Here is a 22105-nt window from a genome sequence, read left to right on the forward strand (position 1 = left end):
ATAGTTGTTTATTTGAAATAATCAATGTCCTTCTCCTGTTCCGGGGCAGGGGAAACGGGAGTGTCTGAGAAAAATCTAGAATATTGTCGATTTTGGCCCTGTGACTCTGGCTGAAGCAGATTTGAAAGCGTGCTGTTCTGACTGAGAATATTGGAGAGGGGTAACGGGAGTGCCTGGGGAGAAACGAGGACAAGACGAGGGGGAGAGAGTAGCGAGGGGCTGGTATGAAGGGAACGGGCTAGCGACGTAGAAAAGAGTAGAGAGGAGAAACGGGAGTGTCTGGGGAAAACTGAAGAGAGAGTTTGCTCGAAGTGTGAATACGGTGGATAGGAGAACTGAGAGACGGGAAGCAGGGGTGGTGGAGGTTCTCGCCTATCGAAGCTCTGCCCCCAAAGGGTCCGCGATTCGACGACCGACGAAAGATGGAGGGGTTACTCTCTGCTAACGAGCTCTGCTGACAAATGGCCTGCGATGGGCGTCGAAGAGAGGGAATTCAAAGATAGAAAAAACAATGTTTTCAAAAAGGGTTCGAGCAAGGTGAAGTAAAGACTCCTCTGCTAACGAGCTCCGCTGACAAATGGCCGGCGGTGGGCGTCCACAGAGAGGGAAATCGAAGATAGAGAAGACAATGTTTTCTAAAAGGGTTAGAGCACAGTGAAGTAAAGACTCTGCTAACGAGCTCCGCTGACAAATGGCCGGCGATGGGCGTCCACAGAGAGGGAAATCGAAGATAGAGAAGACAATGTTTTCTAAAAGGGTTAGAGCACAGTGAAGTAAAGACGAGGTAAAAAAAAGGGGGAGGTAATTAAGAAAAATTGGTATGGAGATATGCTGATTAGGGAGACTGGGTCGGGGAAGCGGAGACAGATCCGGCGATGTGTTTCTGTTCCGTGGAAAAATGCCGGCCGTGAAAACCACGTCCGACGAAATACTAGCACGCTGTGTCAAATGAAAATAGTGTCTGTGACAGGGAGTGCGTGGTAGCTATCTCCCTAGCCTACAAACAAGTGTCTCTATGGACATTTGGCCCGCCTTATATACACCTCAGGCTTCGCGCCATTTCTCTCCTCCTTGGCGTGGCTTGGAGTGTTATGACGCTATGTGACGTCACAAATTCCCGCCACAGCACACGTGGCTTGGTCACGTGGTCGGGGGACCCCTCGCCGCCGTGAGCAAGTTGCTAGAGGCAGGGGTGTGGGTGGACATCTGGCTAATACGAGGGGAGAGAAAAAAAAATAGAGTCCCGTATTCTGAAGGAATGTGTCTTCCAGCAAGACCATCTCTCTCCGGGCCGGGCCATGTGGTGAGGAGACCTGTCGGCACCGGGGGAAGTTACTAGGGGCGGGGTGTGAGTGGACATCCGGCCCGTAATACGAGGGGACAAACACAGCAGCTCTCGTCTTCTGAAGGAACACGCAGGCAATTATGTGAACTTTACAACAGACTTATGAAAATTCGTAAATACTCTTATCTTCCATGCCAGGATTGTGCCATTTGTGAATTTCCTCTTGTGCGCGATTTTCTCAAGTGTTAAATATTTTAAAAAGGTAAAAGATAAAGAGAGCAGATGATCAAAAGTGAACAAAACTTACAATATTTATCTCTCTGCATGATCTCACCCGTCACACTCTTTTCTGGCACCAACACTCACCATATGATCCATGGTCAAGGTTTTCATGCAGAGAACCTCTTGATCGGTGTAGGGATATTATGTTTTGAGAGAGAGCTTGTAATTTAAGATCCCTGCCAATTCCCTCTTGCCTCATAAAAATTCTGGGGCTCAATTTTTCGTTACAGAGACTAATTTCTTCCGTGATAGTCTTATATATTTCATTAACATTTCAAGAGCTTAAAAAATATCTTATCCTGAACATTAGGGTGCACAATGGGACATAATCTAAATGTAGCCAGAACAAAATCAATTAACTCAAAATAAAATGTCTGTCAAGATTTTCTTTATGTAACCTTGTTGTCTAAGGATTTTAGAACTGGGATCTGTCAAAGTACAAGTGCTTATAAATATCAACACCACAGCAAGCATTGATTATGAGTGTTTGGTGTGATAAACAGAGTAATTTCAACTTCACTTGAAGTAATTCAGCGTTATGTTATATTAGAACAGTGAATCATAAATTTTTTAAATTAAGGTTGAAGGACAAGGTAGGCTACATAGATTTTTTAGTGCTAATTTTGTTGATATTGATATTAATATTTATTTAATGTCTGTTAGCAAATAGATTGCATTGACATAGTCTTATCCCTAAATTAAAATTAAAAACATGTAGAAGAAGTCTTAAAATACTCGCAAATATTATAAAATCCTCCATCTATCAACCACTTACATATAATTTTACAGGGTCACTCCAAATGTAATGCACAATATTTATTTAAAAATTACATTTTTATCCTACTGCTTTGCTATTTCCACAGAATGTAGATACATCCTTTAGGAATAAAATATCACTTTTCCACATAATTTCCATCCCTTTCAACTGCCTTATGCCACTTTGGAACGAGGCGTGTATACCTGCATGGTAAAAGTGTGGACCAACACGTCTGAGCCACTTTTTAGCAGTGTGCATGAGGTAGTCGTCATCTTCAAACCTCGTTCCACGAAGGAATTCCTTCAGTTTACCAAAGAGATGGAAATCGTATGGTGCCAGATCAGGAATGTAAGGCCGATGTTTCAGTGTTGTCCATCCAAGTTTTCTGGTCTGGTCTGTGGTCTTGTAACTGACAAACATCCTGCTTCTCCCGATGTGGTCGAACACAATTCAGTCGAGCTTGAAATTTCTTGAGAGTTGCCACATACACATCAGAATTAATTGTGGTTCCATGTGGCATGATGTCCACAAGCAACAGTCCTTATGAATCCAAAAAACATAGTAGCTGTAACTTTTCTTGCTGAAGACGCAATTTTGAATTTCTTTTTCTTTGATGAATTTGCATGATGCCACGCCATTGTCTGCCTCTTTGTCTCCAGTTCAAAATGGTGGAGCCATTTTTCATCTCCTGTCACAATTCTTGGAAGAAAGTCACCTCCACCATTCTCATACTGATCCAAAAGTTTGCTGCACATTGTTTTCCGGGTTTCTTTATGGGCTTCTGTCAATATCCTCGGAACCCACTTGGCACAAACCTTTTTTAACCCCAACTGTTTAAAAATTCTGTACACACTTGCTTCTCCTATTCTAACTTGGAGTGACAATTCTTTCACTGTTACGTGTTTGTCAGCCATAACCATGTTGTTAACATGCTGCATATTGTCAGGACTTAGTGGACTGCAGGATCTGCTGCTGCAAGGAGTATCTCGAATATTGGCATGCTCTCTTTCACCAGATACTCCACTTGCCCACTGACTAACCGTATTGTGATCAACAGCTGCATCTCCATACACCTTTTTCAACCTCTTGTGAATGTTTCCCACTGTCTCATTCTCACAGCACAGGAACTCAATAACAGCACGTTTATTCTGACGAATGTCAAGTACAGCCATCTTGAAGGAGTGCTATCATGACGCCACTCACAGAAATGACTTAATTCAATTTGAATACAAGCAGGAAATAGGTATCTATGACGTCCATAAATTGCAAAGATGTAGAATAAAAATAAACTTAAAAAATGTGCATTACTTCTGGAGTGACCATCCTATTGTTGAAATTACATATCTCAATTTGTATATATAAGTTAACTAAAGTGTGGTGGGTACAAACTTGATTTTCACGCTTGCTAATATTCACTTTTACTTTTAGTTATTAGTGTACTGAGGTTCACATTCATTTTTATGTCTAAACATAGACTGAAATGTGAACTTCAAGATCCCTTTGGTTTCATTTGCTCTTAGCAACTGCCCTGTATAGCTAATTTTTCCAGTTATCTCGCACCAGGAGTTATTTCCTATGTTGTGCAAGAAAAGCAATGAATTAGAGAACTTGCATATATTGAATAAATTAGGCATTGAATAATATTCTACATTAGCGAGAAGTTTTATCAGATAAAATTTGAAAACATATCAAAGCAATTGACGAGCGTTTCTGCAAAAGTCGATAGATGCAGAAATTTTCGAAAATGAGTTATATATGCATATCGTATGTTTTCTAGCTTCGGAATCGACCTGTGAACTCGGATTTAGCAAAAATTGATTCATACTGTGTGTAGAGACTACCAAACCTTCCAGGTTTTTTCAAAACTCGATAGATGCTGTCACTTAGTTAAAGCAAAACTCGATAGATGCTCAATTCCTTATTTGAAATATGTGCAGGGTCAAATAAAATAGTTTTCAGCATAGTATTTCAGGCAATTTAATTTTATTAGGAATGTCGGCAGAATTGGAATGCTATTATTTTGTCGCCTAGCGGCAAATCGCTGAGACGGAAGCTATTTGATCTTCCTCCCCAAACTAAAGCTTCACTGTTTAGGATTTCTCGCATAACTGTAAATTACTGAGGCGAAAACTATTTATCTATTTCTCCCACTCAACTTGACAGTGAAGTGGCGAATATGAAGTGAAATACTTTCCAAAGCAATATTCATTCACGTATGACTAAAGACGAGTTTTAAGTAAGAGCGTTTTCCAATGTTCTGATGTTCTAGTTAGTTTCTGTGTGTGAATAATGGATCCAGGAGATAACATGATTATGATTCGAGAAGTAGTGAATGGTAGGAAATCCAGAACTAAAGAGAAGAGACCTCGTACAGGGAAGCGTAAAACAAAGGAGCATGAACAGAATATAAAATGCTCTCATGGACTTGCAAACTCTTCCTCCAATCCAAAATCTAAATGAAGTAAGCAGTGTAAATTGGCAGAGTTAATGTTGGATGACATTAGTGCATTTCACAATAAATTTAAGATTTTATGCAAAATAAATCAGGACAAATTACTTATTAAGTTCATGACCATCACATCACCAAGTGTAGGGTGGTGAATATCGAGTCTTCGAAAGGAAAACAAAGTGTGTCAGTTAAATACAATATCAGGAAAACAGATGGACAAATAATCCCTGTTTGTGCGTCAAGTTTCCAAGGCATAAAAGACCGATTCTCTTCTGGCAAATAGATTCTACTCTACAGGACAGTCACCAAGGGAAAATAGAGGAGGAAATACTGCAGGTAAGAAGTATGAGAATCTTACAATAGCAGTTAAAAATTACATAAAGATGTACAAATGCAGAGCTTGCCACTATACTAGGGGAAAATCTAATAGGGGATATCTGCCTCCAGAACTCTCTAAAAAAAATGTGAACACATTTCTTTGAAAAAAGAAAAAACTTGGACTACTTGAGACTTACTCACTCTCGAAGTATAAAGATATATTTTACAGTCATTTCAACCTGTCATTTAAAACTCCCAGTACTGATTCCTGCTCATTCTGCAGGATAGGCCTATTCCAAATAAAGGCAGAGACATACTTGGTAAAAGAAATGAACTCAGGACCCAATATAGACCACATAAACTTCGTGCAGACAAGTTTTACAAAATTATGAAAGATGATAATCCAGAATTAATAAAGATATGTTTTGACTTGCAACAAAATCAACCTCTGCCGAAATTATCGGTGGGCGAAGTATTCTACGCAAGACAAGTATGGCTGTACAACCTACGTGTTACGATACATTAAAAAAGACAAGAAATTAAGGACATTTCATTCTATATTTGGTTGGAGACCCAGTCATCAAGGGGATGTAACTAAGTCGCATCTGTATTGCTAATTTTTTTTAATATAGAAAAAAAATTCGCAACTAATACTCCTTCCACCATTCATCTGTTTTCTGACTCTTTTGCCAGTCAGAACAAGAATAGCATTATGATGGCAACTCTCATGGTTTTTTTTTTCGGAGCAAAACAATATTTTTACTCGCATTCTTCATTTCTTTCCGATACGCGCTCCAGATCGTGTTTTCAGAACAGAAAAAGACTACAGGAGAATGGAAGACATACTGACTCCCAATGGCTACCACAAGATATTAGAAAATCATGGCACAGTCAAAAATTTCAACAAGGACTGGAAAATCATAGACTTAAAATCGAGTACTGAAAACGTGTTAAAATCGACACCACCATTTAAGATGGCTCCGCAGCGAGTGATCACTTACATTAAAACTTTGGAAAAACATCGTAATGTTTCTGTTACTGTGCAAAACACATAGGCTACACAGCGTGTCCAGTGGTAGTGTGTGTGCTAAAGCAAATAATTAAAACATGCGGTAGTGTGTTAAACTCCCCTGTTTTTTCAGAATTCAACATGGTGTCAAAAAAAAGAAAAAAAGAATGACGTTAAGAAACTCATGCAGTATTTCGAAGTAACAGGCGAGGCAAAGGACTTCTACACAACAGTTCTAGCAGATGTGTTCCATTAGACTTCTGTGATAAAATTGTACTTTTGTGTTGACACTAATAATTTTCTTCAATTTTATTCGTGTTGCAATGAGATTCATATGAAGATAGACTGCATCTATCGACTTGAAAAAATTCTTATATTTTGCGCCTAAAACTGACAAGTAATAAAACAAGTGCTTACATTTTTCAAACCTACTTTCATTGTCTCAGAATAAAGAATACTTCCTGTGAAAATTGTTGTAAAATAAATATTTCTATCTTTAAATTAAAAAATGTAATTTCTGTAAAATCTTGATTTCTGCATCTATCGACTTTTGCAAAAACGCTCCTCAATTTTAATAAGTGTTGCATGGTGTGTCATCATAAAAGGGGTTATTATCTTTAAAAATATTTGAATTGGCTAAAAAAATAATTTTACCACAAACAGTACTAGGGGGATCTAGAAAATGTGCAATGAAAAACATTTGGCCATTTTCAGTCTAGGAAGGCCAAGGAAATTATGTGAAGAATATACAGAAGCAGAGAAATGTAAGAGAATTGAGACTTTTGTAGAGAGCCATTCCTGCCAAGATATAGTCTACTCTGTGAAGTATTCTATAAATGTAACTGGAAAGAGGGACGCAGCAGAAATGTTGAAGGAGATGACAGAAATGCTACTCAAAAGAGCAACAAGCATTCAAGTCTCCTCATCTAACTCCTATTCCCTATTTAGGCGAAGAGGCTTATCTTTTATTTTAGAAAACAAATAATTGGCTAAACAACAGTACCTGAATATGTGAAAAGGTACCAAATGTAGAAATTCAAACATTGTGCTTCATATCAGCTCATCAAATAAAAAAAAGACTGAATGTTATACTCTATTTTTTTTTCATGGAGTGCAGTTTCATAGAAAGGACTTTGCCGACAGACCTTCTGCTGCCCACTACTAATTGGTTGTCATAAATAAATGTCTTTCTTACTGTGACATAAATCTTGTCTTCTTCTGTCAGTAACCAATCACAACCCTTGTTCAGAAGAATTGACAGGCTCCTGTCAAATCCACGTGGAGGCAGAGTTGCTGCATCTTTTCCGAATTTCAAGAATCCCGTCAGTCTCATTTTGAGGGTCACCAGGATTGTAGCAACTGTGCAATGTTGGGACGAAGGGACAGGATGGAATTGTCAGAGGTGTTTGTCTAGGAAGTCATAAATCTGTAAGTGGGTGTTCAAAGGAGCCACCGAACTGCACTCCTTGAAATAAAATAGAGTATATTCCTTCTCAAGATGTAATAAATATTATGGAATGCTCTGTAGAAATCAGACAGAGAAAACTATTCAGTACCTTGTTTCGAGCTCGAGGTATGAACAATTAAACACCAGTTTTAAGTGGGGTTACGATTAAATTTGAGGCCATAGCACTTATAAGCAAAGATTCCGAGAAATCTAAGATGAGAAATATCCTTTAGATTCCAACATGCTTTTAATATCACTAGTTTCTTTGCCGCTCTATGCAAATGTTATCGAAAAACTAGAAAGGAAAATTTTATGGCCAAATCTAAGGCCTTCACCCACGAGGTTCTGTAGGCCCATAAAACTATTTATTTAAACAGAAACTGTTTATATTACAGTTAGGGAAGTAAATAAATTAGAGGACCGAGGTCAATTTTAATATTGTAAATGATAATGCGATCATTCATTTTGAAACTCTTTCTGCTGATTTAGATCTCATAGGTTATTCTTATCAGATTTTTCGTGTTGAATTCGAAAATGACTTCCAAATTGTGTTATCACGTAAGAATGTTTTTTGCAAACAACATAGAATTATAATTAATTGCATTGCAATTTTTATAGAAACCTTTCTTAATGAATTCTCATAGAATACACAAAAAATGACACTGAGTGATAAAACTTAAATTTTATTACTACAACTATATATTTTAACATACCTTGAAATATTGTACATAGAGAGTTCATTGAGTTCGAAATTTCCGTTTTCTTGTCTGTCTAGAAGCATATTCGTAAGGACTGTTCTCTGAATCATCCAGCAATAATTAGCCAACATATTCACACTTCACTTTCTTAATATCTAGTTTTCATTTGTTTGAAACCTTTCACCATGTTCTTCACTAAACATGCCTCCATTTTCAGAGAAATAACCCAGGTAGACATGTAAGAAATGAATCTTTACACTCATATTGCACTCATTCTAATTATGTGTATGGTGTTGGGCCACAAATCATGTTATCTTCCAGCTTCTTATACAGTAACGTCTCTTAAATTGTAAAATTCCTGACCACGAAGCAGAAAAACGGAAGTTTCCTAGTGATCTTCATATTTCAAGTGCCCAGTTTCTTACATCTTGTCATATACACGTTTCTTTAATTTTTTTGCTTCTACAGAGTGAGCATGCAACTTTTCATACAACACATACTTAGGGTGACCAGATTCACATAGATAGAAAAGAGGACACAAAGCGTAAAAAAGGAGGACAGAAACTATGTACTTAGATTTAGGACTAGGCCTATGTTACACTATTAATTACGTCAATATCTATTTCCTTACGAAATATTTATAGTACAGATTTAGGCTTATGTATACTTAAAAGTATGTTAATATTACAAAATAATAAGGTGCATCGTTTCAAAATGTATTATGTGCAACTTACAATTTTTTTACACGAATGACGAAAAACTGAATTACTCGTGAACCAGACAAGTTTTAAAAACACTACACAAAACCATTTTTAAGTACTTGTTTCACAGTTTACAAATATGACGACTTGGAACCATCAGACTTCACAGCATGAAAGATAAATAAATAGTAAGTAAGAAATTTAATTTCGTCCACTGGTGCACTTAATATGTTTTGAAACGACGCTCCTCTTATGATAAAACTTAATAATAATGATTTTACAGTTAGCTACATATGAAAGTCAAGGGAACTATAATTATTACACAAAATGTGAATTTAATATCACTAGAGTTATGATCGTTGCCAAAGAGTATATTCCGTTGATGCTGCTGCCACCTACAGATAAATTACTCGAAGAAAGCATCAAATTAGGTAATTTCAAAATATCAGGCGTACAAGTTACGAAAAGGAGGACATTTCTTGATTTTTTAAAAAATCCGCCTGGATGCCTGACAAAGGCCTAAAAAGGAGGACATGTCCGGACAAAAGAGGATGTCTGGTCACCCTACACATACAGTAAAACTCCGATAAGATGCTGTTCAAGGGACCGCGTGTTAACTGTGTATTAGGTGGGTATACTAATTTTGACTTGTATACAGTATCTATTAGCGTTTTTCTTTATTGAAATACATGATTCATGAGAGGTAATACAGTATTACTACATTATGTAATTACTGTACTGTATGTTAAAGACATTTACGATACTGTATGTATGTATGTATGTATGTAATGTATGTATGTATGTATGTATGTACTGTACTTAATTCTTTCGAAAAGAGTCCTTTATAATTGTTTGCCGTTTGTGTGTTCTCCAAGTCCTCATGTTTACCACACTTCACTCTCTTGCACTTACATCCTCCTGACGTGCAGCTGCAGTGATTGAGTCACGATTTTTTATTATCATTCTTAATGTCGATGATGGGATTCCTAATGAATCAGACAGTTGTTTCTGATTAAGAGTACTGTTTTCATCGTACTTTCGTAAGATTTCCAATTTTTCAGACACAAAAAGCACTTTTCGTTTAACACTCATTGTAATCAAACTCACAGACACTTCAATACAATGAAAGATAACAAACTGACCAGCAAACATTTCCAGAATTTCATTATGGCCAAGCAAAGAGTTTGTAATATATAACTAGAGACACCAATGGTGCTAGTGTAGCGAACAAATTTGAACCGGTGTTCGAGCATCTTTAAAGGGAGTTGATGCTTCGCCAGGAGTGCGAGCAGTTCATGTTTACTTGAGGAGTACATTTGAAGGGAAATAATAAAAAAATGGTGAAATACTGAGCCACAAATAAATAATTATTCTAACATAGCTTACTATTGTAGGATGCATGCATATCTTAATATTTGGAAAAATGTTCTAAATGCAGTTCCTCCTTGCAATGTGTTTACAGAATGTCGGAACATTTCTTGGATAAAGTTTTTCCAGAAACACATTAATCAGGTTTTTACGGTTGATTTTAACAATGTACGTAAGGGTTAGGTGCCATCATATTACAGTGGATTATGATAACAAAGTGCATAAGAAAATCCTCAGACAGTATCTGTATAAAACTGTTTTGTTTCAGAATAAATGAAATCATGTAATTTCCGTTTGGTACTTCTACTTTATTCGTGAAAATATAGCTGATGGCCACAAATTTATTACCACCACCACCACCACCACCACCACCACCAGGCCTACTAATACCGCCAATTCTAGGCCTACTATTACCACTACTACTAGGCCTACTAATATCACCAATACTAGGCCTACTCTTACCACTACTACTGCCCGTGCCTCACTTACTGAGCTGTTTCTTTGCGGGGGCGAGATGCAGAGGGGGAGAGTGGGAGGTCCTGGGTACCGCATGTGCCTACTACCCTACGCTCAACACATTGACCTTTTCAGGATTTCTTATGTCTGCTATGGAGCAAGATCAGCTGTGGAGAAGCGAATGTATAGGCTGTCCCTCACAAAACAAATTATGTCCTTCTCATCAATTCCTGTAACTAAACACTAATACCAGTGGTAGACTAGTCTCTACTCGAGATTATCGACCTAATTGCGATTACAGTTATCACGTGTACACATCCGTAAACTCTTTCCTCTATGGCGGTGTTTCTCAAACTTTTTCCACCGCGAAACCCCTTTTAATCTAAAGTGTAACTGCAGAATCCTTGTAATATTTTATTAGTATTTAATAGTTAACAGACAAGTGAAAGCTAGTATCTCAATAATTCTGTTCAGTGGGACGAATGTAATTATTTGCTTTTTAAGCCTGCAATCTGGTTTTATGGCAGAAAGTTCTTGTCTCATTTCTGCTGTACTTCTGCATTTTGTCTTTTCGGTATTTTGTTTTAGTGAACACATACGCAGAGAATCCAGTGATGAAAGTGATAAGTATTATGGGTATTTTCCGTTTTAGATGTTCATTAAACATATTGTTATTGCGCATATTATTGGAATATTATTATTATTATTATTATTATTATTATTATTATTATTATCATCATCATCATCATTATTATCGGTGGTTTCATGTTATTAATTCATATTTTCGTAACATTTATATATTTTTATAGTATCCACTAAGTATAAAATAGCCACTGGAGTAGCCCAGTCGACTAAGGCACTTACCTATCAATTCAGAGTTGCGCTCGGGCGCGGGTTCGATTCCCGCTTGCGCTGATTACCCGGTTGGATTTTTTCCCGAGGTTTTCCCCAACTGTAAGGCGAATGTCATGTAATGTTTGGCGAATCCCTGACCTCATCTCGCCAAATACCATTTTGCTATCCTCAGTCCCATCGATGCAAAATAACGTAGTAGTTGATACAATGTCGTTAAATAACCAAGTAAAAAAAAGGTATAAAATAAAATTTTAAATCATATAGGGCTCACTGTACCCCGGAACATACTTTGAGAAATGCTGCTCTATGGTAATTCAGCAGTCGTCCAGACTGAACGAAGAGTGGCCTAGTGTGTACATACATTTTAGGAAATCTCCATCAGAGATAATAGCGATAGTGATAACCACAATTACAGTTTCCAGTATTATAAACAGTAAAAACCCCTGCACTAGCATAGGATAATGTTTTCCGCACATGTAATATGCTGCCATGCCGCCATGCTGCAGCTGCCGTGCCGGTCCGAGCAGACTAAGAGGCGTGTTTATAAGCACTAGGGAACTCTCGGTTCAGGACGTGAGACATGGGCAGTACTAGACCTACTACTACTAAGCCTATTCCTACCACTACTAATAGGCCTACTAATATCACCAATACTAGGCCTGCTGCTGCTGCTGCTGCAGCAGCATTAAAAAGACTGTACTGACAGCTGTACAATTAATAAATTGTTTTATGATAAAAATTTATTCTTGTTATGTTTTAAATAAGGTTTCCAGAATTTTGATGATCTCATATTTCACCACTAAACATTCTCTAAGCACCATATATCTTCCTCTTCCTTTGCATGAAAGGACTAAAATATAGATTATTTTAAATATTACAGTAGATATCTATTATTATGGCCCTTAAAATACTGGTAATACTGAAAATTCATGTTGGTATTGCCATTATTCAATATTTCACTTACTTATCCCAAGTATATATGGGTGTTTGAATTAATTTTTTTATATCATCACCAAAGATGAATCATATAATACTTCAATAAATACAGCGCTCCTCTGCCATTCATCTTTATTTCATCACGACCCATCCTCGGTAAAATATATTTAAAACAGTGTCTATCACCAGGCTACATCAATGTATTGTGGTACTGTTTTCGAATTTCGCGCCGCAAACACTCCCTTTAATGGTGGATGCTAGCCGATTCAATTTGTGACGTTTTCCTTGCCTGCCACTCACAGGTATGTGTCTCTAGTAAGTATTACAAACTCTTTGCGGCCAAGTGAGGGTTGTTGTGTGAGACAGAGGGTTAGCAGGAGGGTGGGGTATTGTAACTGTGTGTAAGCTTTAAGCGCAGGTAAAGGGTCGAATAAAAGAGGGTATTAAGAGGGTGGGGTATTGTATAGTATGAAGGTTTAAATGCGCAGGTAAAGGGTCGAATACCAATACTCTTAAGGTTAATGGCACCAGTAAGTTCAATGGCCAAAATGATTCATTGCTGTTACAGTACATTGCTGAAAATTACATCGAAAATAATCCAAAAAATAGCGTATCATACGGGACTTGAGTGCAACAAATGGGGTATATTATAAAGGCGTTATATATGAAATGTTCAGGGACCGGACAAAAAAAGCATTTTACATGGGATAGCGTAATAAGCGGGCATGTCTTATCGAGGTTTTGCTGTACTTAAAGTGACTACTTGTTTTATTTTCCATTTGGTTTTTCCATCTGTATAGTTGCCTAATAGGCGTAACATATTTATATTTCATTGTCACAGTAGCTAGTAAATAACGTTTCTTCCACTGTCTGTCATGGTCTTCACCTACATTGTTAATATTACGTTTTAGAGTATTATTGAATTTCATAAAATAGCCATCAGGATTTGTTATATTTCACATAGGCCTACATATTTATTTAACTTCTGTTTCAATATCATTGTCATATCTGTCCACTTCGGTGTTTGTGCCATCAATGGTATCAAGTGATGCTGTAGTTTCAGGTGCAATGCTGGATGCTGTAGAGTTATTCTCTAGAAGATGTACAATATTTTCACTCATTTGACAGTCATGTGGGGAGAGAATAGCAGTTTCATTAACATTTATCTCACGAAAGTATTTCGTAGGAAGTCGGAATATTTAATGGATTAAACGATATTGAAGACATAATAAAACATGCATTGGTCTACATCAATATGCGACAATGTGACTGAAATAAATACTTGTATGGATGCTTTTGCTTGCAGGGTGCCTGATACAATAAGCTAGCCACAATAGCATCCACACAGGAAGGAAGGGAGTGCTTCAGGTTCTTAGAAAGCCAACTGTATGAATAGAGCTATTGAACTACTCAAGCGATTTTGAATATTTTCACACCTCCTTTTTAGGACCTTGCAGTTTACATTGTCTTTTTTTTTTTTCCATCTTCCTTTATACGAAAATTGAATGAAATTCACAACATGACAAGATTCTGAAGCTTCCCTTGTCAGTAGCCTCCAGGTGGAATGAAATATTTATTACCCTTATCGAACAGTGCTTCATTGTTATAGGATTAGCGTCCCTTGTCATAAATCCATTAGTCACATGTGAGTGTACGGAACAAGGTGTTATGACATTATTTATGCACTTTTAAATATAAATTTTTTGTGATAGAAAAATATCAATCATTCCACTATACTGTACATACAACAATTTAATGTAATTTTGTGAGAAATAAATTACATATGTATCTGCTTATATCGTACAATTTTTAGATAAATTATGTAGTACTTATTTATTGCATTACGAATGGGCAGATATGTAGTAGTAATGTAGCAAATAACCTGCTGTAAATGAAGTCAAATGGCTTAAACTTCGGATTATAGAAAATGAATGTTTTTTATGAGTAATCCAGAGAAAGGAAATTCGTCTTCTTATTTTGGTGCATATTAATTTACTTCATTTCGGTATATATCTTTTGATAATATAATGATGGAAATAGTCAAGATTTTCCAGTATATTTGCAAAGTGTTCAGATAATTCGGTGTGTATATGGATTTAAAAACCATTGTTATATAGAGAACCACAATGCTATTCTTACCTCACTCTTATGTGTTTCAGAAAACGCATGTGTGTGTCACATGAAGAGCTCCACCAATACAGTGATAGGAATGAATTTCGTGATGAAATATCACGTGACATTTACCACCGCTCATCTGCAAGGAAACCTAAAGGAGCACGCAACCTGTTACAGATGTTCGAAAGCTGTGAAGATTAATGATATTAATCATATACAAAGTTAGTATTTCAATTTTATATTGAGAGGATTTTAGATTGGGGTGGAGGCAGTTGTCTCTTCAGTGACTATTATTTTCTTCTACAGACATATTTTATATTAAGTTTTTCACAAACCAGTATTTTACGACTAGTCTGAACATACCAGTAGTGTATTTTGTGAAAGAAATTGCATAAAGATTTCTACTTGGATATGTTCTAAATGTAATGCAGTGCAATTGTCTTATGTTTTTGTGATCACTTATTATTGAGATCTTCTTGAAGACAATTTTTTTTATGCTACTAAATTTTACTAAGCTAAGTTAGTTTAGATTTTTGAGTAATTATTTCTAGGCGTACCAATAAGGAAGAATATACAGATTATTATGTACACATATTTCACATTTCCATGTTCACGCAAATGCTTGAAGTCATAATTGTTGGCAATTGTCTCAAAAAAATTTATAAAGCAGACATTGTAATTATGTATTCATGACCAACAATTTAAAGAAAGTGAAATTGATTACCCAGCCAGTAATATTCTTCATGTTCAGTGGGCATACTTGAGTTCTGTTTTACTGAAAATTATTCCCAGAATAAATTTTCGCTAAGTTGAGACAAGAGAATTCCATATAATTTTTTTAGAGAAGATCTCAGATAGAGGAAGCATTTTAAGAAATGCTTTTTCAGAAATTACATATGTGCCTATTATACTCCTTTACACTGTGTTATGAGCAGACTTTTAAATGGTAATCTCGTATATTTTTTTAGAATTGACTGTTTTGAAGAATGCAAAGGTATTAAAACACTCTTAAGTTTTCTGTTACGTAAGTGGCACTGTCTAATGTACTTATTTCAATTTTGCATACATGTGTAAGTTAGCACTTGCTCAATGTTGTACCTTTATGAGTACAGGTCATTGACTTTCGTAATTGTCTGTAATATTATCTTGTGTCTTATTCTTGTTTTGCATATTGAAAGTTTAGTTTGTTTAGTGAATGATGAACATTCCACAGTCAATATTACTTTGAAGTTAAGGAACACAACTTCTATTCTGAAGTAGTAACAGTTAATTTGAAATTCCTCCAATATGTCTAATATTTATACAATAGTAATATATTTTGATATTGCATTTCGTTAATTTAATTTTCACAAAATTTATACCATTTCAGAAATTACATGCTAATAATTGCCATGTAGATTACACACACATGTGGTGTATAAGAAGTGAAGGTTCATTAATTATGTTTTTTTTTTTAAGTTAGAAAATAAACTGTATCCTGTGACTTCCTAATTTTTTTTTTACATACTGGTACCAATATGCAACTACTACCTCCTGTAGATGAAAATATCACGATATGTTTCAAATGATACAACGTCCTGTTTACTTACGAAATTGGAGTTTGAATATGTATGTATCTTCAGACATGATTCATGATCAATACATACTTCTGTAGGTAATTTCCATTTATTTGAAATTTGTTAAACAGTGTTGCCACTCATGATGCAGAATTAGGAAATAAAATGGGTGCATTCCTTCTAAGCAAATTCAATTACTTGTACATGTGCCTTACATTTAAAGTACTAAACATGTTCACACAGTGTTGACTATCAATGTGTACTACTCAGCCACATTGAAATAATTATGTACAAAATAGTTGTTTAAAATTTTTGTCGCATGGCCTTTGTCAAGTCTTGCAAATTGTATTGTTTAATCTAGTCCTACAATTATTTGTATGTACATACATAAGCAAACAAACAATTTTTCCCATTAGAAAGTATGTGAAGGGTGTATATTATATTTTCAGTATTAATATGATTTATTTTTGCAACCATACTAATCATATGATTACTTATCCCAAAGCATGTTTCTGTCTTATATAGTACTAATACACCAAAAATTGACTAATACATTGTTTGAAATGTTTGGTATTGTGCTTCAGATTATTATTTCCTTTACATATACAATATATGTTTTATTTGCAATATTTCATATGTCTATGCATTACTGGAATAATACCCTTTGTACAAAGAGAAGAAACAGAAACTTCTGTCTAGAAATTATAGCAAAATGCTGTAAATCCACAACAAGCTGTGAAGATACACATGTACATTGCAAATGCAAATCGAAATTGTTACTAGTATTCATAGCATTATTTCCGACACAAAAGAATTATGAACATGTACTTAAATATTAAATATTAATATGTTTTAGTCCTACAGAATTTATCTGTTATGGTGACAAGGGTTATTAGAGGAGAAAAATTATGAACATGTGTTAATCCAATAAACTTTCCTCCACTGAGCACTGTCAAATGTGACCAGTAGTGCAATCAACAGAACAATATATCAGCGTAATTTTTGTAAGCACAATCATTCTTAACTTAGCTAGATGGCAGATCTAAACAAAATATTAACCAAAACTGTATATAACTAAAACATCTTACTTACAGCTATAGACTCTTTTTCGTTAATATTATTTCAAATTTTCTGAAAAGATAATGAATAAATCTGGTTGCTATTCACTGAAACAGTAAAAAAATTCTGTAATGAACAACCAGAACTGCTTTAATTTGATCACTTGTGTAAGGTTTTCATGTTTAGTCCTAGTTTTAAGGTCAAATGCTGTGTCCTGACTCCCTAATCTTAAAGATAATGGGTTTGCAGAATCAGCTGCAAAATCACTATCGAATGGCACTATAGAGACAATATCGTTTGCCATTTTTTCATGCATGTAAATAAATAAAAACGTCACTTAGCTAGCTCGCAGCAATATAGCATTTATCTTAGTGACTTGATTCTGTGGAGAATCAGGATCTGCTATACCAGTCAAAGTTCCTATTTTAGTTCCTTAATATTTGCATTATTTGTTTTGTTCTTAAGTTTGTACATGTGGAATGTATTTGTGTATTGACAGTCATACTTTATTGATGTAATATAAATTCATTTCCGGACATTTTTACTTTCCCTTTATCTCACTCTCTGTTATGACAACAGTGTTCAGTATTATCTTTTTAAAGTACAGCAGGTGAAGATATTTTCTTTGATATCTGTGGTGAACATATTTTTTCTCCTTCATAGTGAATTTGTGTACTGTCTGCATGTGGCTATGACACGTTCATAATCAGATTTCAGACATTCTTAAAACTCCTTATAAGTTTTAAACTTTGTAAACATTCACCACAATTTGTTTAACATTTGCTATAAAATGAGAAGAGTTATTTCTGTAAAGATTCCATTGTTACTCATTACATTATTATCCTCAGATTGAATACTTCTTATTTTGAAAGGTAAACTTTATGATAAACCCCAAGAAAAACTATTCTTCCTGTTTAAATATAGCCAAACTGGATTTCACAGTTATGACTTAAACATAAGATACAAAATATTACAGCACTATTTTGTCATTAAGAGTAAGTCTTCATTTTACACGATATTACTCTGTATACAACGTGAAATGAAACTGTGTATCACTTCAGGCAGATAAATATAATTGCTAAATTGTTGCAGGCTTCAAAATTACATGATTAGAAAAAAAGATGTGAATTCCAGAATCATAAATTAACAGAGATATTAGATAGATTCATAATTAAGATGCTTTAATAGAGAGAGTTATTGTGCACTCAACTTTTTCCTGCATATTTCCTGTGATACACAATTTTATGAACTATTGGTATTATTGTTAAGGAAATTAGCCTAAATTTAATATATCCATATGCTCTTTACAGTACATACTGGATAGTAATAGAATTCCTTTTATGCTAATTTGTATGACAATTGCTTTCAGTTGTGCAACATTGCTACATACCTCATACCACATACCGGATTTATAAAATATAGTATTTTTTTATTAATGTTTCTAGATTTATTCAGTCACAAATGCGAAGTTTGTGAATAGTTCTCCGAAATGTCTTTATTTGCTGGAGAAAATACATTGAAATACAGTAGAATGATCTAAAGTCTGATAAAGTTTATGCAGTGAAGGACCATGTGCCTTGGGGAGTGAATTTGGTAGCTTCCTTCATATTAAACTCATTGTGATATGTAGTTTAATTGTGTGATTGTTTTATAATGTGTTATTTTTATTAGTTGAAGATTATTTATTTATGTGACATGAGAGAATCTATTACATTTGTTCCTACAACTTTTGGATGCAATGGAGATTTTGATAATAATATACATTTAACTACTTATACCTTACCTTTTTTAAAGCCGTATGCTTCAGTGTACAATTGCATCTGGTGACTGTTGTTATACTTCAGTGTTCAGTTCCTAAATGTCTAATAGACACATGACTTGTATGTGGTATTTGTGTTATTCTTACCTGTAGATCTTATTTCCTATATTTCAATTACATAAAAATGAACCACAATTATGAGTATTTTCAGTCTTTGATGTCATTTTAATGCGTCTTATTTAACGTGCATTAAAAGTAATTTATACTAATGTTCAATTACTATATCAATTTAATGATTGTCGTCACAGATGTTTTGTGTTAATTTTTCGTTCTCTGTTAATGAATGTAGTTTCAAATTGAAAATCTCAGCTTACTAATACTGTATCATGTGCATTTATCTTATTCAGCCATTAGACACAATAAGTGGTACTTTACAGAGATATATTTTTAAGACTGATTTGTAAGTTTTAAACAAATTTAAAAATCAAAACGAAAAGTTAATCATGAACTGATAAAATGGTTAATGAGTAACCGCATTTCCTCGTGTAATTTACTCCCCATGTATTTTGCTCATCCGAATTTTTGAATGAATATTTCGGATTTTGATTTTGCTCCACGTATTTCACGTACCAACATTAAGTATTGTAGTTAAATGAAGATTATTGAAAGTTCTTATTGTTACAAAATTATTGATATAACTCTATTCTCAACCATACTAGAACAAAACTTAAGTAAAGCCCTCCATTATATAAATCTATGTATTTTATCCAGCCCAATACTTCAAGACCAAAAAGGGTAAAAAGAATTGAGCAAATTACACGATAAATTCGGTATTTCGTTTCCTGTATCAGTAAAATAATGTGTTATCCAATTATACCTGTTCTGTTTAAAAAAAAAAAAAAAATATCGCACTCAAGAAAAGTGTATCATGAATCAATATTATAGTTACTATGTTTTTAATTTTCTTGTATCAGTAAAAGAATATTATCTCAATTTTTTGTTGAAAAATATTGTATTTACAATTTGAAAATTGTATCACTTCTTTCATTATTGTTTATTGTAAGTGTTCTGTTATTAAAGTGACCTTAAAAGCATGGTATACTTTGGTGGTGATGATAGTAATTACTGAAAGAAACAAATGATTGAGAAATTAGAAATCAGTTATAGTACCACAAATATTGTATTCAGTATTGTTAAAAAGCATCTGTAATTTAGTTTTGAATTTTTCTATTAATTGCAGTGGAGTTGCAGGTCTTAAAGTGTTCACATTAAAGTAAAAGGCTCGTAATAATCACAAAAGTAAAGTGCATTTATTACACTTCAATTTTCCATATTTTAAAACCCCTTTAGTCAGTATTTGCTGTGAACGTCCTAGGTACATGATCATGTCAACCACTGATTTATTAATTCTCAGTCAGTTATTTCATGCTCTTAAACATTTGTTAATATTATGGTGTTGATCTAAGGCAATGTGTTTTGTACTTTGTATTTTCCTGTGTGTTAAAATACTCCATTAATAGTATTGCAAAACAGATTATTTTTAGTACATTTTTAATCACTACTTAAGAAATAAATAAACATTTATATAATTTATATCATACAGAATATTTGTTGTCATTGATGTACGATTTTGTTTCCACACTCCAATTTCCTTAGCCAGTGTGCAATGAATCGACAGAAATCATGGGAAACCACTTACTGTAAGGGGTCCAACATTCTCTTGGAGGAAGGCAGACACATGTCGGGACATTAACTTCATTACTTCACGAAAGTTGTCACCAGAAACTATCCTCGCTTTTTAAACATTAGCATTCGGTATGCCTGTCATTATTTTCATTATTGATTTGATTTTTGAAAATAGCCACGCCTATCAGCATGTCATTGTTGCCAGTCAGATTCTTCTATTTTTTACCTCTTTATTACAGGCCTGACACAAAACCATTTTCCCAACTGTTGTTAAACACTGAAAATGTAAAATCCATTTGGCCAGTTTTTCCAAGTAATGTTTAATTTGGCTTAACAAATGTTAAATTAACAGCTGGTTTATTTTTAACGTTTTGTTAAGATGTTTTCCATTTTTCCAACATAATTTTGTTTAAAATAACCAACTGTCGTTAATACTATTCTAACTACTCAACAACAGTTGGTAATGATTTTGCATATATAAGACAACTTCTTATTGGCTGATATTATTATTTAAATTCTGTACTATGGAGTAAGTCATGAAACATGTGTAAAATTGTAACCTATTACAGTAGCCATGATTCATACAGTACAGAGAATTGATAAATGAAAGTTGCATTGACTGCTATTGAATAATAATAATTATTATGTATGGTTACATTTTATAATGCTAAATATGAATTTCTGTTTAGAAAAATCTCAGCATTATGACCACCAGGTGACAATAATTACACGAATGTGTGTGTAGTCAACTGTACAGAAAACCCCGAGGAGAATTCCGTATCATATAAAATTCTCTAATTTAGGTTCATGTATAAATTATATGTAATTTCGTCCTAAAGAAGCAATTGCTGCTGAAACATTTTATTATTTACTCACTGCGTATTTTGAAGCACTATTGACATCGGCTATAGTTGAAGAGCTAGTAACATAGAATCTAGAGTTAATAGTAGCTAGTGAATTGGAACAAGTGGCCTATTTCAACTAGGTAACATACAACTGAGTTTTATTTTAAGACATGAAAGTGATTATTATAACTACATACCGGTACCTAAGAAATATTAGTAAATTAATACATAATGTGCATTCAGACATAACAAAACTTAATTGCTATATTAACTTTCATTTATTAGAGTTATATTATAGCTAGCGATAAGATATGTTTGCACTGGCTTAAAACAGAAGCGAAAGAGCTGGATTCTTGGAATTTATAATCGTTTTCTTTCCGATGGAAATTTAATTTTCCAGCAGGATAATCACCCCGCGCACACCGTCATAAACGTTCAAAGACGGTTCACGGAAAAGCATGAAAAAGAGGATTGACAAATATCGAGACATCCCACCTCAAAATCCAGATCAGTTCTGGGACCAA

The 22105-nt window shown here is 34.6% G+C and overlaps 1 protein-coding gene across 2 annotated transcripts in view; it reads left to right on the top strand.

The window, feature by feature from the left end:
• The window catches only part of LOC138707952 (membrane-associated tyrosine- and threonine-specific cdc2-inhibitory kinase-like), a 196892-nt gene extending 176249 nt beyond the window's left edge, over positions 1-20643 (top strand). For both annotated transcript variants that reach the window (XM_069838022.1, XM_069838024.1), the window contains one exon: positions 14721-20643. In XM_069838022.1, the coding sequence (XP_069694123.1) occupies positions 14721-14877 (157 nt within the window). In that variant the 3' untranslated portion in view covers positions 14878-20643. The remainder of the gene's footprint in view (positions 1-14720) is intronic.
• The last annotated feature ends 1462 nt before the right edge of the window (positions 20644-22105 follow it).

This window comes from Periplaneta americana, chromosome 10, assembly GCF_040183065.1.
Source record: "Periplaneta americana isolate PAMFEO1 chromosome 10, P.americana_PAMFEO1_priV1, whole genome shotgun sequence".
Lineage (NCBI taxonomy): Eukaryota > Metazoa > Arthropoda > Insecta > Blattodea > Blattidae > Periplaneta > Periplaneta americana.